This window comes from Trematomus bernacchii, unplaced genomic scaffold, assembly GCF_902827165.1.
Source record: "Trematomus bernacchii unplaced genomic scaffold, fTreBer1.1, whole genome shotgun sequence".
In the NCBI taxonomy this organism is placed as follows: domain Eukaryota; kingdom Metazoa; phylum Chordata; class Actinopteri; order Perciformes; family Nototheniidae; genus Trematomus; species Trematomus bernacchii.
The window spans coordinates 6,318,055-6,335,044 of NW_022987582.1; the positions used below are offsets into that span (position 1 = coordinate 6,318,055).

General features: G+C 39.0%; 1 protein-coding gene across 1 annotated transcript in view; it reads left to right on the top strand.

Annotated features, from left to right (window-relative positions):
* The window catches only part of deptor (DEP domain containing MTOR-interacting protein), a 29,928-nt gene extending 14,603 nt beyond the window's left edge, over nucleotides 1–15,325 (top strand). Inside the window, exons 6-10 of the mRNA XM_034127760.1 lie at nucleotides 2,639–2,821; nucleotides 3,580–3,717; nucleotides 6,091–6,161; nucleotides 6,551–6,655; nucleotides 12,066–15,325. Of these exons, the coding sequence (XP_033983651.1) occupies nucleotides 2,639–2,821; nucleotides 3,580–3,717; nucleotides 6,091–6,161; nucleotides 6,551–6,655; nucleotides 12,066–12,188 (620 nt within the window). The 3' untranslated portion in view covers nucleotides 12,189–15,325. The remainder of the gene's footprint in view (nucleotides 1–2,638; nucleotides 2,822–3,579; nucleotides 3,718–6,090; nucleotides 6,162–6,550; nucleotides 6,656–12,065) is intronic.
* The last annotated feature ends 1,665 nt before the right edge of the window (nucleotides 15,326–16,990 follow it).

The following is a 16,990-nucleotide window of genomic DNA, read 5'->3' on the forward strand; positions in this document are numbered from 1 at the left end:
CCTTAAACACAGCATGCAGAACAAATGTAATATGGATTAGAGACTGTTTGTCCATACGGAATAATAAATCATGAAAATACCGCTCCCACTTCACTTAGTTTATGTAATACAGACCTCAGTGTCATCCTCCCTGTGGAAAACAAATGCTCCACTACTGCGTGATATGCAGACTTTGCACTGTTCATATCATCCCAAACCCTTTAGTTACAGTAGGGAGAGTGATTTAAAGTAATAAAGTGTTATTGATAATGTGTTTACAGGCCTTCAGCTCCCATTAGTAACACATTATAAACATGTTGGTGTAGGATAACTGTGTTATCTGCATTACTGCTCTCTGTGTTACTGTGTAGAGGTCATGCTACCACATTCAGACGTATATTATAAAGAAGGAAAGTCTGGATGGTTCCGCATTGTGCTCATTGTTTACCATGGGACAATATGGTCACTGTTTTTTTTACACTATACATCTGACCAGCTGAGAATAGGGATAATGCGAGCTTTAGAACGGGCCTTAAAGTTGCAGATAATGTTCATACTATAAACAAATCAAGTATATAAATCACATGAATGGTCAGAGTAAAGTTGCTGTATCGCTATGCCAAAGACAACAGCAGGCTGTGATAATACTGGGCAGGGCAGTAAATGTCTAACTGACTCTAAATAAGCAGCACTAGAAGAAGAAAACTAGCAGGAGAAACTAGGATTCCTGATTTCTTGTCATGTTTAATGTGGAGAGGAGAGTGAAACACTAGCACGTGCACTCCGCTCTGCATCGGCCAAACGGCTCGCTACACCAGCACTGCGAGGGGGACCAAAGTTCCCATCAGCAAAAACACGTCGGTTTGCTATCCTGGCTCCAAAATGGTGGAATGAGCTGCCCATTGAAATCAGGACAGCAGATAGCTTACACATCTTCCGGCGCAGACTGAAAACTCATCTCTTTCGACTCCACTTCGAGCGATAGAATTACTAACAAAGAATTGATAACAAAGCACTTATATACTAATAAAGGACTGGCTTATCTAAAGCCAGTTGAGTAGCACTTGAAATGTTTTGGCTCTATGAAACCTGATGTACTTATATGATTCTGTTTTCTTCAAGTTTGTATCTTCCTGGTCGAATGCACTTATTGTAAGTCACTTTGGATAAAAGCGTCAGCTAAATGCAATGTAATGTAATGTAAAAACACCCCTCTAAAGGCTGTTTCATAGTGTGTGTTTTCTTTTGTCGCATACGATGAAAGGAATGTGTTAGCCTTGCAAAGGACACGTGAACTAACCACAAGCCCAATGTGTCTTCCGTATGACGAAATAATCAAACGATAACTAAATAGCTACACAGCAGAAATACAATAGAACCTCATGTTGCATGCGGAGAATTTGGGCTCATACCCAAATCCAAATGTCAGGTCTAACAGGCTATATCATTATTTATTTTTAAGGAAACCAAACTGTTAAATGCAACGCAATAATCCAACTGACCAGTTAACTACCTAGGTTTCCCGTTGAGTCAGTGTTCCAATGTCTTAAATAAAGTTTAAGCTGCTGTGCGAGTAGGTTAAAGATGTTAGGCATACAGTAACTGATGTTGAAATGTGTAACTGCAATACATATTCAATTTAGTTGGAATAGAGTATCTGCTGCTATGGCTCAGATTAATGAGCACTATATTACCTAAGTGGTTTTATTTGGGTGGGGGGGGTGATATGAATGGGCCTGATGACTCATCACGATACGACGTTACAGCGTAGCCTTTGATGAAAATAAGTCAGTCTGCAGCAGTGAGCAGGCTTAAGGAATACAGGCTTACTTATTGAACACAGAATATTAGGCTTCAATTTCTGAGCAGGTTACAGATGTATGTTGCTAGGTGCTTCATCGTCATCCCTTGTTTTATTTTAATAAATAATATATTTTTAATTTACTTAAGTAATCTATAGTTTTGAACTCTTTTCCAAAATCATGAACAAACAAAGCTATAAATAATTAGATAAAATGCGGGGTATTCATTTAAAAAACAAAGATTAAGCAACTCTTGAGTCAAGACTATTAATATGTGCTTCATCCTGTAAGACTTAACCTTTTCTCTTCAGTGTTCACCAAACTTTATTTTTTGTAATATATATTGAATAACTTCACTCAAATAAATCCTGGGCTTGCACATTAACATTAAATTGACAGTTTCATGTGATTTTGTCAGGTCCATGTTGATTTATTTTAAAGATTACTCTGCCTCCAGCTGAGGTAGCTGAGGTTGAAGCTCTCTGAGGTCATTTCATGTTTGTTCATCAGCTCAGGTGATCTCAGGCCAGCGTACAGTTTGTTAAGTGCTGCTCTGTCAAGTTTAAAGTTTCAGGTTCGATTAAACTCAGTTCATTTCAGGAGCCAAGTTGACATGTGGGGAAGAAAAGGGCCCTTTAGTAAAATAATCGGACTTGGGTGCAAGAAGTCAGAGTCTAAACAGTATAGAAAGACATTTAACTGACAATGTTTCATGTTCATGTTATAGTTTTAGAAATGTCATAATCAATTTCCTCATCCTTTTGATCTCTACCTTCTTCATAACTTTAACCTAAAGATGCCCGTGTTTTTATTCCTCTCTACTTATGTTTAACAAATCATATTTATTCTTCTTTTAGTCACCAACAAACACCACTTTGCCAACGGGCCCCTGCTCTTCCAGTTCAGGATGAATTTCCGGAGACGACGGCGGTTGATCGAACTTCTTCACGAGCGCAGCCGCTGCATCCCCGAGAGTCACGACAGCCCCTTCTGTCTCCGCAAACAGAACTCAGATGGAGGCAACAACAGCTTCCTCTCAGGTACTCACTGCTCTATGTTCATATCTCACATTATTTAACACAGTATGCCAGCTATTGGTAGTGGTCCGTGTGTGGTGGCCTTCAATCAAAGCCTGACAGACATTTTGGAAAAGGGATTTGTTTCTTTATTGCCATTATAGATTTGAAGTATTTTGTGAAAAAACACGATTGTATTGTCTTGTATTGATATACACACACAAAATGACCATTGTCCTGGTTCTATCTGCCATATGAAGATAATATTGTGTTGGTAATAGTAAATAGTGCTGGGTCTTGTTGACTTGGCCTACGATTAGATTTGTAATTATAAAACAATGGTAGAGAGAGAGAGGTCCCATGGGAACTTGACTGAAGTGTGCAACCATGTCAGAAAGGTTTATAATGGGAAAGAGGCTTTACAGAACTAATACCTTTTTTTTTGGACAACTACAACAAGTAACCCACTTTTTTAAAACTATGGTGACATTTTATGATAATTGATGGGGATTAAATGAGGCATCTGTCTTCCAAATGAGCTTTAATCCAAAATAAATGTTGATTGACCTGCAGGTAGACCAAGGCCAAGTTAATAAATGGTCAAACTGCTGTCTATATCCAGCTTTATTGCTCTTACCTGTTTGTTAACTCATACACTGGTGTTTAGTGTTTCATTGTGTCTACATTATTCACTGTACTGTACCACAAATTGGACCCTCCGGGGACATTAAAGGTTTCTTATGTATTTGTTTAACATCTGTCTTTGTTTCTCTGCGTCTCAGTGAGTCCCACTAAAGAGATTAAGGTGACGGTGGGAGTCCGGCGGAGCAGCATGAGCAGCAGCTGTGGCAGCAGCGGGTATTACAGCAGCAGTCCCACGCTCAGCAGCAGTCCACCTGTGCTTTGCAACCCCAAATCTGGTGAGATAACACACACACAACACCAAACACACAAAACACACGCACACAAAGTGTTAATGACCTCGTGTAAACTGAGGAAGAAATTGGAATATTGCTGTGTGCTAATCGTGCAAATAATTTATGGCGCGTCTCCACTACAGCGCGGATCCCCGTTTAAGAGAGCTGTGACGTCAGCGGCCCGTCTTTGGTTGCGTTTCCACTTGGCCTAGTACCGGCTAGCGGGTCCTAATTCACAGTTTTTCTGGCCCCATAAAATCGTGGTTCTAGGGCCAGGAACAACCAGGCTGAGTCGGGCTGAGTATGCTAAACTAGAGAGAGAATCGCTGGCAAGGAGGCTACAACTACAACAAGATGAACATATTTGACCGTGATTTAATTGTAATACACGTTTCAAAATGATGCAGAAGTAACAACATACTGATACCGGTTAGTAAAAACCATGAATTAATGCTTTGACAAGTCTGCAGACAGACGGCAGGTGAAAAACCTTTTAAAATGCGTGTTTTCTAGATGGAGATTGGCTAAGCTAACGCAATATATGCTCCGACCGTCCACACTCACAACAACGGCCTATACAGACATAAATAAACCAGCGACTGTATTCGCCATGACACAGACAGTCTGTGGTTTGTACTTGTTTAACTTTTGTCTAGTTTCTGAACAGATATGAGGAGCTGTGAGCTCTGAGTGCTAACAGCTAACGGCTGTGTTGTTTTTCTGGGGTTCTCATTGAAGATGACGTCACGGCTCCGCCTACACTGCGTTACTATAGATACTACCCCAGTTCCTAAACTGTAATGGAAATGCGCCATTAAGTGAGCCAGTCCTAACGAGGCCTAGCCATACCGAGCGAGGCCGTGTAGTGGAAATGCGCCATTAGTGTGTGTGTTTTTTGCTTTGTGTGTCTTTACTGCTGTTGGTTCTTCTTTGATGTATCGAGGAGTCCTTGACAGAGTCTCTTTGTAGCACCAGAGCTCTCTTAACATGACCACTCGCATGCAATACAGGAAAAGGAAGGCACACAAACACGTACAAAATCCTCCTCTGTCCCAAATTAACCGTATCTTATCATATCAAAAGAATCTAAAGCATTCAAGGAGACATTAAAAAAAGTCTGGTATGCTTTCATGAGGACACGGACAAATAAAAATATGTCAGCAGCCGATGAGGCATTAAAGAGGAGCTGTCCTCTAGATGTGATGAGATCAGGATATCCAGAGAGATTATGGAAATAACCAGATCAAGAGGATAAAAGGGTCTCACTCACTTCACTTCTTCTGTCTCATCAGATTAAAGTGAAGTAGCACACAGTAAACCACAAGTGCTTTGTCAGGAACACACATACTGAACAGCACACTCAGGCTTTTTGAAGGATGTTCTCCCAGATAGAGAAATACAACGGTAACAAATTGCAAAGAGACAATATCTAATACATTAAAGGTGGGGTAGGTAAGTTTGAGAAACCGGCTCGAGATACACTTTTTGTTATATTCCATGGAATGCTCTTAACATCCCGATAGCAATGAATATCTTAAGTGCTTTGACAAAAAATCCATAAAAAAATGTCATCTGTGGAAGCCGTAATACTGTAAAAAGTACGACCAATCATTGTAGCCGGCCCGGCTAAAATGACTGGATGGCCTACCTGCCTGTCAGCCTTCCATCTGTGCACAAACTTATCTCGTGCCCTCATTGGTCATGTGCGCGTTCGTGTGTGTTGGAGGAGGGGCTCTGTAAGGAAGTAGCAGATTTGTTCCGGTTGTGTATTTTCAAATTCTAGCGCACTCGAGCTGGTTTCTCCAAAATTACCTACCCCACCTTTAAGTATGTATATATTTTTTTCCTCATTTGTCATTTCCTTTTCATATCATCCCAACTGCTATATTAAACCATATGCTTTGTTGTGAAGTATGTGAGATGTGTGTGCACGTACTCACCCACATTTGTCTTTAATATGAGCAGTGCCTGGTACAGTTGATGGGTCTTCATGGATTATTTGTACATTGGCTCCTTGTAGCTGATCACTCAGTTATATCTTCCCAGTTTTCTGTTACGTCACGCTTTTCATAAGTTGTACTAAGGGAGTAAAATCATTTTCCGAGACACAAAAGTCCACTTTAGTCCTGCGTGGAGTCATGTGGTGAGTAATGTTAAGGGGAAGTTGGAGGAGGGGAAAGGGAGCTATACTGTTTCAGGAAGCAGTGAGCCTCCAGACACGTGACATTATTAGCACTTTCTACACACTTTCTAACTAACAATATGTGCGTGTGTGTGTGTGTGTGCGTGCGTGTGTGGGTGTTTTTGTTCGATTTTCATGGTATCAAGTAAGAGGGTATCAAGTAACATCTTATGTGTGTGTGTTTCTCTCAACAGTTCTGAAAAGGCAAGTGAGCCCAGAGGAGCTGCAGACACTAGGAGGATCTTTTATAAAGAAGACATTCACTGTAAGACACACACACACACACACACACACACACCAACAGTCACACAAATGTGGGAATGTGTGACACAAACACACAATTATAGATAATACCGCAGTGTACTAAAGTCATGTGCATATTCAGGAAGCTTCATCACGTGTCTCAGATAATAATTTGAAGGAAAACAATTGTGAATACTACAAGATGCACACATATATATTGTACCATTATTTAAAGAAATGTTGCACAGTGTGGAAGGTTTGATCTTTTTTTGGAAGCAGTATATTATGTAGAGATTCACCACAAACATCAGCTCACTTGCTACAACCACATCAGCAAATGTTTTTGGGTTCTATACAAACAGTGGGCGCTAAAAACTTTGAGATTGATCTACATTTCATGTTGTTCTTCAGATTGTGGGTGATGCTGTGGGCTGGGGCTTCGTGGTGCGAGGCAGCAAACCCTGCCACATCCAGGCTGTGGATCCCGGTGGACCTGCAGCTGCTGCTGGCATGAAGGTAAGGACGGAGAGATGAAAGGAGACTTAACAGAAATGTGAGCCTGGTGTGCTTCCTCCATCTCTTCCTCCACTGGGTGTGGGGAAGACAGAAAACAGGGTTAGCTTAATTGAATAAGGTTATATGAGGAGGTATTACTGTTGGAGAAATGTGCCTTTTGTGTGCCGTTTAGTACTCTCTTCACAACTGTTGACCCACAGTGCAATATGAGAAAACCCTTAGTTGTTTAAGTCTTTGAGAAATGCTTAGGCATTTTAAAACTTGGTATTTGCCTCTGATATCTGCGATCTTCTTTGCTTGGTCGCTAAGATGTTTACAGGAAAGCTAAGTGCATTCACACTACGTTTTATTTTTAAGAGTGGGTGCTTTAAGTCTGCACTTAAATAAAATGCATACTGTTATATTTAAGTGCAGGTTGCTCGAGAAGTGTTAGACAAAGATGACGGAGCAGAATAAAAAGAAAAAAACAGGGACGCATCCTGTGATGAGAAACATGGTCAGAGAGAAGCTGTACAAGCAGGAAAGTGTTGGGGGAGGAAACATGAAGTCAAGTCATGAAGAGGGAAAGCTGGGTAATGGTGGCTCTGCTTCCATAGCTGGCATGCAGGTATGTAAGCAGAGTGGCAGCAAGGAATTCTGGGAATGCAGAGTGTGGCGACTTACACCACAAAACGGAGAGAGGAGGAGAGAGCAAAGACTGAATGGGAAAAAAAGAGGAAAAGTGGAGCAGAGAAACTAATGACTTGGAGAGGAAACACAGGATACACTACTGATCCTAAGAGTTTCAAAGTGACTATTATAATATTTCCTCAGGCTCTAAGTATAATCTTTTAATTGTTCCAAACTGTTAATGTTTTAGTTTTTTATAACCTTTTAAAATAAATTGGGAAATTCTTCAGCTACATGGTTTTGACATACAGTGATTAAAAAATAACATGCTTTTTTCGGTTAAACAGAGAAATACTGCAAATCTACTGCTGTTTTCTCCCCCTAATGGCCGCCAAATTAAACTTATGAATGAATAAAGGAAAGGCAGGAGCATCAGTTAGAAGGCGCATGAGCTATAGAGATTGAAGGATGAGGATCTTAAGTTTTAGCACTGAAAGAGGAAATGGTCGGTGTAAATAATATGACTTCTGCGTTTGTTACTGTTAGCGGTCAACAGTCGTATATATCATGTCTTATCACCATGGAAATGTGTGTCATGGTTCAAAGTCGGTTACAAATGTGTCCTCAGAAAGCAGGTGTGTTTATGTCTTCTTTAGTGTGTGATTACTCAGTTGAACTCAGTGATTGTGAGGACCTCATCTAACTTTACACTATATTTTGTAGAGGTTTTTTTATTTATTTTTTGAGTTTAGGACACAGCATTATCTTTATAAGCTAAGGGGAAACAAACCTACACACAATCTGAATATAAAATGATCCTTGAAGATTACATTCTTCATGTGCAACAGTTGGAGCTACATCGTTACCAGTTTTATTATTAGGAATTTAATGCACTCCCTGCAGTTCCTAAAAGGTTAGTCCTCTTTCACTTCTCCTGAGTTTTTTTATTGTTATGTAAATATTAGGCAGTAATACAACCCAGCAGCAAGAATGAGATGCTGTGAGGTGTTGGCACAGCGGTGCAGGCAAAAGGCCAACAGAGAAATAAGAGCATCACAAAGCTCTTCATATTTCTCTTTATGAACACATGCAAGCTTTCAAAGACTGTGTCTCTATCCTACACACACACACACACACACACACACACACACACACACACACACACACACACACACACACACACCACCCTTATCCTGTCCATAATGGATCCCAGCACTTATGTAACCATCCTATGCATCGCTGTTAGAGCCTCTGCTAATGCACTTTTACAAGGCAGCAGGTAGAGCAGGTTGTGTGTGTGTCTCACTTTCTGTCCATTTGTGCATCCTGTACTGTATGTTTGCACACCAGTACATGTTTACTGACCAATATGTTCCTTTACATTATTTTAACTCTCTCTCTCTCTCTCATAATAGATGTATAATCAACTCAGTATCTCTATTCAACGATATATGATTTTTAAGGTGAATCAGTAACTAGCTGGTTTCTCTCTTCTTGATATTACGTGTACGTTTATTTATATGCGGAACATATTATCCCATTTTATTATATTGATTTCATTTGCATGCTGCGTTAAAAGCATTTTGGAAGTTGGCATTTTCCAAGCTGAAGTTTCCAACCTCTGACCTATAAACATTCCAGGTGCACGACACAGAAACTGATTTTCTTTTTGAGGCACACACAAACGAACCCTCAGCATTTTTCTTCAAAAGGTTTTGAACAGAAACGATCACTTTTAAAGATTGTTTACTTTAACAAGCTACCTAACAACATTTTAAACACAATTATTAACATGCAGAACAGGTCTTTACTAAATGACAGTGTGTTATTACTTGAAATAGAGACCAATATACTTAATCTTGCCTTTTAGTTGATGGTATATCATTTATAATGTGCGCTTCCATTGTTGTGCTGCGTTAAACAACTGCTGCATCATGAATTCAAGGACGCTGGATGTGCCAACATCTTACAAATTTGTACTTTATTCGTGCTTAGACCTTGTAGTGTGAAATGCTTCAAATAACTACAACCTAACGTTTCTGCATATTTAAACTTTTACAAGGTATACTATTCCTTAATTAGTGAGCAAAAAATCTTGAAATACATTTTCCATTCAGCCTTCATTTTGACCAAACCCACTTTTGTTTGACATTCAGTTTTAGGGGGGTCACGTAAAGAACGGATATTCTCTACACTGTTTACAGCTGCTATTGCTTCATGGATATGTCAGCTTGGCCTCATATTTAGTGAGAGAAACAACACATGTTGTTTATTCTCTCACTAAATCTTCTATCTTTCCTTTCTCTGTGTGAGACTGATTTTAACCCTCTGAGAGCAGGCAGCCATTAAATCGATTGTGGCCCCAGCCAAGACCAACAGAAGGGAGAAAGCATCAGTGGGAGAGAAAGTGGGGGAGGTGTTGGAGCTAGAGAGAGAAAAGGTGGAAAGGAGAGAGAAATGAATAGAAGTGGGTAGAAAAGGGGTGTGTTCAGAGTACTTTGACTCTGCAAATAGTGGGATATAGGCTCAGAGGTTTAGATGTGATTACAGTGAAAGTCTGAAATTCCTCTGCAGCACAGGATTAACTGTCTGGCTTTTTTTCCTTTACTCTGTCATTCTTTTAATCCCTCTTTCCCATGATGCACTCTGCCTCTCCTTTCCTGAAATATTTAGCAAGGCTAGAAAAAACATCTAATGCTTTAAAAATAGATACATGAAAACATACTAACAGGAAGTAGTGAATGTAGGTAATAGTTTGGTTTAACTAGATGCTCCCAGTAAAATGTTTCCTGAGTTAGAAGCCAATGAAACACATCTGTGAAAGTTTTTCTTCCGTCCTCACTCAGCAGAAAGTCTGCACTTTTTTGATTTATAGGTGATATATATATATGAGTAATTATCTGCTTTTTTCTCTCTCTGACAAGCCTTTATCTTTTTTGCGCTTGCAGAGCTTTATGAAAACTTTTGGGAAGGAATTGGGAGTGTGCTTGCATGTTTGTGAGTGTGTGTCTGTAAAAGCTTGCAAAAAGCCAAACCGCAGCTGCAGAACTGACGGCATTATGTTGCTAGAAGTCAACTCAGGCAACCTGTCTTTTTCTTATCAGAGCTGCCAAGTTGGAGCAGTGATTAAATAGCGATAAGGAAGGCATGGTGCAGGCGTGACACTGGAGTGATTTAAACGTGGCTATCACTTGTACCTGGTGTAATTTATGACGGGCAACACTATCAGAGTTTATTGTTCCTCTTTGTACTTGGACTATGTTGACATTCCAGTGTTGTCTTACAGAATTATTGACTGATTGCTTAAATGTAGGGTAGGTAAGAATGGAGAAACCAGCTTGAGTGTGCTAGAATTTGAAAGTACGCTGCCGAAAAAAATCTGCCCCTTCCTTCAGACTTCCTTACAGAGCCCCTGCTCCAACACACACGAACGCGCACATGACCAATGAGGGCACGAGATAAGTTTGTGCACAGATGGAAGGCTGACAGGCAGGTAGGCCATCCAGTTATTTTAGCCGGGCTGGCTAAAATGATTGGTCGTGCTTTTTACAGTATTACGGCTTCCACAGATGACATTTTTTATGTATTTATTGTCAAAGCATTTCATGTATTCATTGCTATCGGGATGTTAAGAGAATTCCATGGAATATAACAAAAAGTGTTTCTGAAGTGAATTACATACCCCACCTTTAAGTGAGTTGACAATTGTTTTTCTAAAGGCAACAGAAAAGGTTTTTTTTGTGAGCACCGTTTTTATCATTTTTCCGGCAATCTTCACTAGAGATGACACAAACATTTTGATATAAAAATGAAAATACAGAGAAATAAAATAAATGTTGGAGTGTCAAACATTCATCCCCAGTACACATCAAATGCTTGGAGAGCTCATTTGAGGACAATGGCAGGGCTGGATGAACCTGTTCCTGGGCCTCGGGCAAACATTTGCAGCAATATTAGCACTTTGGTAAATCTGTTGTTTGCATTTTGCAGAGAATTCGTTCTCTTTTGCTAGACAGTGGAGACACTGGGCGGGGCCCAAGCTACACCCTCCACCAAGTTTCATAGACATTGGGACAGTCCTTTTTCTGTAATCCTGCTGACAAACCAAACTTAAAACATTACTTTCCTGGCGGGACAGAGTTATAAATCAGTTGACACACAGTAAGCCTGCAGCTTTTGAGGCCCTTGAAGCTTGGAAGTAATAAAGCCCTGAAGAGAGTGATGGTCCATTTAGATTCACATCAGTTACAATGGTTTCCAATGGAGACCCTGAAGAAACCCCAGAAATGTCCAGTTCATTTGCAAAATTACAAAAGAACAAAGTAAGATGTATGTTAAAAATCCATTCAGCCTCTGTGAATTATTCAAACTCTAAAGTTTAAAAAAGACATCCTCTCCTCAAATTAGAGCGCATCGGTTCAAGAGATTATAACATCAGTAGACTATGAGCTGTTGGTGATTTCAACATTTTAACCAGGGTAACCATACATTCAACATTTAACCTCTCCTTAATGTTGAGGATCTCCTTCTTTACCACAGATCCTAATATGCCTCAAACACTGGATAACATTGCTGAACACACCACGCTATTGTCTTCCCATAGCTCAAAGAGTGAAGTCATGATAAGCATTTTACTCCACAATAAAATCATTTCTTATTTCTCTCTTCTTCTCATGCCTGTCTTTACGCCACCCATCTTTTCCCTCCCACCTCTGTTTGACTACATTTTTGTTAAACTGGTGTGAAATTTGAGAGCATTACTCAAAGCATCAATCTTCTCTCCGTTTGGTCTCTTCTTTAGGTGTGTCACTTCGTGGTGTCGGTGAACGGGTTGTGCGTCCTCTCTCACGACTACCGGACCGTCAGCAGCCTGATCCTAACCGGGCCCCGGACAATCGTCATGGAGGTGATGGAGGAGTCATAATGTCGAGGAGAGCCGCGACTGAATCCCTCACAGACGAGTAGTGCAGTAACAACGGCGGCACTTGAAGGTTTAGTCCTTGACCTCCAAAACCACAACAGGACAGAGCAACATGGACGACTTTAAGGCATACTCTTTCAGTTCCAAAGGTGGAGGACTGAGACACAGAGTATGTCCAAGAAAGTGGTCTTTAAGTGAAGTAAATTATTATACCTGCAGACCTAACATACTGGTGGTACTTCAGTTTTTTCTTTGAATTTACAGGTGCACGCATAAAACAAGTAAAGGGTAAGATCCAAAGTGCCCTCAAAGACTCACACAAAGAGTTTTAATAGAGAAGCTACTTTATGTGTGAAATAGGAAGCCCATGTTTCCTGGGTTTGTTTCGAAACCAGAACGGTTTCATGAATCTGTGGCTGAACATGAAGAGGATTCAAAGGATGAGTGATCAAGATGGTCATACGAGTACAAGCAGATACTTTAACTATATGAAAGAATATTTCATGCTGACACATTTGATGACCTCTCCCCCAGTTAGTTTCCAAACCTGAGCGAAGGTTCCTGGTAGCTGAGTGCTGCCCTCTGGAGGGAGAGGCAGGAAGACACACAGCTACACACTACAGCTTCCTGCATCAGAAGTCTTTGGTTTAAGGTGATTTTTCCTGTTTGGGGAACCAGTGTCATTTAGAAAAAAGACACATTTCTTCCCTTGTCGTGTTAAAGAAATTAACAAATCAATTGAAACCCTGGTAGATTTACCTGTAGCTGTTAGGTATTAGTTAGTTTACCTAATAAAAACTCAGTGCTAAACTCTGTGACATTAACAGGCACAATGTATATAGAAAAGTTAGGAAAGACTTAACGCACAAACAACCTAAAGAAGTTCTGCTTTAGAAGAAACCTTAATGTGTACATTTAAAGAAGCAACATCACTTCTATTTAACATTATTTGAAAACAAGAAATGTCCACAATAACATAGGTCATTGTTTGTTTATAAAAACAGAGATCGACTCTATTAAACATACTATTGAGGTTTTGAACTTACAAATATTAGTAAAAAATAAGTAAATATTTGTAAGGTGCGTTACATTTATTGCTGAAAACACAAAATGTGGTGCATTTTGTGCCAGTAACAATGACACAAATCTATAATTACCCTAAACTATAATTGGATTTGTGTTATTACAACCAGATTTAATTAGGAAGCTTTTTTTTTGTAGATTTAATTGACTTTAAATATAAAAATGGTCTCTGTATTTTTTTTTTTTTTTAACAATTAAAGAGTGAATAACTATTAGAGCACTCGAGCTATTAGAACATTTGTTTTAAATTGACAAAAGCACTTAAGTGACAAAAAGCTTTCTTCTTAAAAACAGAATTTAGATTTGTAATATCCGTATGCATTAATGCATAGACTCTGGAAAGGTTTTTGTTGATTTTTAACAAACATATTTTAATGCTGTGAGAAACACAAACAAATAAATGTTTAACTGAACTGCAGCATAGCAGGCTCGACGTTTAGATAAATCAATTTGTACGTACTTAGCCTCAAAGAAATCGTCAGAATTAGCTGTATGTTTGTAGCCTCCCCCCCCCCCCCCCCCCATGTGCAAAGACATACATGCATGAGAAGACCATATTACTTGTTAGTTTTAGACAAAAGAACACTGCCTGGTTCATTGAATTTAGTCAAGTGAAATATTATTTAATACAAATGCAGTACATTTTTTCTATTCAACATTGACATGATATTTTCAGGAAATCTTTATTGCCAAACATACTGTACTTCACAGTAAACTGCCTCTTAGTCTCTGAAGTAAGTCATTCAGAGGACTTCTCATTGGTTTTCCCTCAATGTGCTTCGATGTTGTGCGCAGTGAAATGCATGATTGTGATGTAAATGTGTGCTTATGTAGCATTAGCTTCTAATCCAAAGCACTTCTTCTCTCTATTGACTTGTAGGACTGAGTTATCAGACAAATAATTTCAAATTTAAAGTAGAGATTTTGGCCTTTGTTTTCCAACATGCTTTCCCATTTTCTAGGTACAATATTGTAATGTAACTTCCTCAATAGTTATAGACTATTTTACAGACATAAGTGATTATCTCTGGTTGATAAAGGGTCATGACATTTTGTCTCACTTGCTCACAAAATTCACCCCCTCATTTTGTTGGGTGATGACATACTATTTTAACACGAAGTTCTTGGGTCTGTTGTTTTGGGTTTGGAGAAGATATAAAAGACCCTGAGATTTCAATATTCTTGAATACCTTTTCAGATTTGTCCATATAGCAGGTAACATGACAAAAATAGTTTTCAGACATGAGTGATGCTTCAATCAAGGTTCTTCATTAGTCTACTGTAGACATTTCATTAACGGCTCATATCTAAACTCGGCATGTGTTCAGTTTTTCTTTCATATAGAAATCGCCTTCCTGCAGTATTAGCTCTTTTACCTGGAAATAAGCTGTAGGGTTGGAAGATGGAAAATGTTTCCTGATTGTCCGCAGGCAAGTGGACAAGTTGACTGTTTTAGAAAATGGAAATATGCAGAATAAGTATGAAAGTGTCAAATGTTTCCCTTCAGGTGGATTTAAAAGTCTTTAAGGAGTTCTTTGTGGTCGTTGGCAGAAACGGGTTTGCTGACTTTTCACTGCATTTGCCTTAAGACATCATTTTGCTGCTAACCCCAGTTTGATGCTCATCTAATCTCCTGTTCTGTTCCCAGATCTTTGTATCCCTGACTGTTTTGAAAGTTGTACCAGGTAATCATGCCTCAGTTCTGTTGACAATCAGTGTTTTATGGACACCAACTCCAAAATAGCACAACAGTGGTTTAAATATTGCCTGACAGAATGTATTCCTACATTGTGCTGTTGATATTCTCAGTATTACACCTTAACTTTGACGATTACTTCACTCATTTAATTAAAGGGATCTTTTTCTTCAGGTTCACTTCATGATGGCGCAAACATTTTCAGTGTTTTTGTTTTCTCCGCTATCAGAGATTGAATGTTAGGTTTGCGACAATATAAGCTAACAGTAACTGTCTGTTTTTGACAAAGCAGCTAAAGCTCAGTCTGATGTTCTGATGTATTAAACAGTTGATTAAATGTTTAATAAACAAGTTGATTCTACTCTGTGCTCCTGGTTTCATTTTCAGGATGGTTGGGTTATTGTTTAATTAGTTATTAATGGATGGAACACTTTTGCTTTTTGGTCTGATTCAGTTCAAAAATGTATATTACAAATGGAAATATCAGAATCACAATACCTTTATTGGTCCCAGAGAGGGGAAATGTACATTGTTGCAGCAAGTAAAGAGCCAAATATTGCTTAATATTAATTACAAGCATTCATAAAATATAAAAAATGAAAGTTAAAGCTACACAATGTACAACTTACAAAATGTACATCTTGTACCAGTAACAGCTTTGAGATAGCAGCCAGGTGATATTGAAGGTGGACGTTTATAATTGAATTGTCTAACTATGTGACAGAAGCCATTAATAAATATAAAATAATGAAGCGATATATATATTGCACATATATAACTGCAAACGTAAACAAAATTATTTCTTAAAAAATCCAATTGGTTTATATCTTCCATTGCATTACCGAATTATGTTATGGGTATTTATGACATCATCCTACTTCACAGGTAGATGTCCCAATCATACTTTTCTCGTTTATCACATGGTTCACAAGGTTACAGTAACATGTAGCCTAATCTGTTTTGTTCATAATTTTCTAATTTGAATGACACCCCTTTTTCTATCTTTTAAATGCACTATCAACAGTTTACTAACAGGGGGTGCTGCTGTACTGTAGCACACGTTCTCCACAGCGTAAATGTTTCTGCTGATTTTACCTTAAACCCCACCATGTCTCAACCTTGCTGTATTCTTTGGTAAATGTTATTCATTTCAGCGAGGGACCATTGACTTAATAGAAAAATGTGTCAAACTCGACCAACTGTGTTCTGGTCTGTGTGTGAATGTGATCCCCAGAACAAGAATGCTAACATTATGATTGTTGATAGTCTGATCATAGTACTCTTCTAATTGCCCATGTTCAATCTATTTTTACCAATTATTTTTGGGGTGTTAAATACAATACTAAATGCATAGCTGTATGATCTTCTTAACTGTCTGACCCCTCTACAGGTTTTCAAGCATTCCTGACCTCACACACATCTGACAACTGAAATAATGAAAAAATAATTAAGGTGAGTTACAAAAGAATATGAATGTTGACCTTCACCTCACAGTTGTGTAATTTTGTAGTGACACTTTACTCACTGTGGCTATATACAAGCATGAGGGTCCTCTTTCTCTCTCCCTTTCTTCATCCCTCTATCCTCCAGGAAGACTGACAGATACACTAACTAGAATTGGCCTTATCAGATGAGACCATCGCCACCTTTCATCCACCTATCTGTCTATTCATTGCATTCACACATCCATTGATTAGCTCAGCAACCAACCTTCATGTCACCTCCATCCATTCATCTGTCTGTCTGGTGTCTGTCTGTGTTTCTGCTCAGTCAACAGAGTAATAGATAAACAGGAAATGAGAAACTATTGCACACACACACACACACACACACACACACACACACACACACACACACACACACACACACACACACACACACACACACACACACACACACACAGTGAAAGCCTGCTGGACAGTTTTTTGCTTGAGGACAAGATCAAGAAGAGAGCAATGAGGGTATTACATTTAAACAACAAATGTAAGGCAAACAGTAATTATGTTTTTGGAGGAGTTGTGAGCTT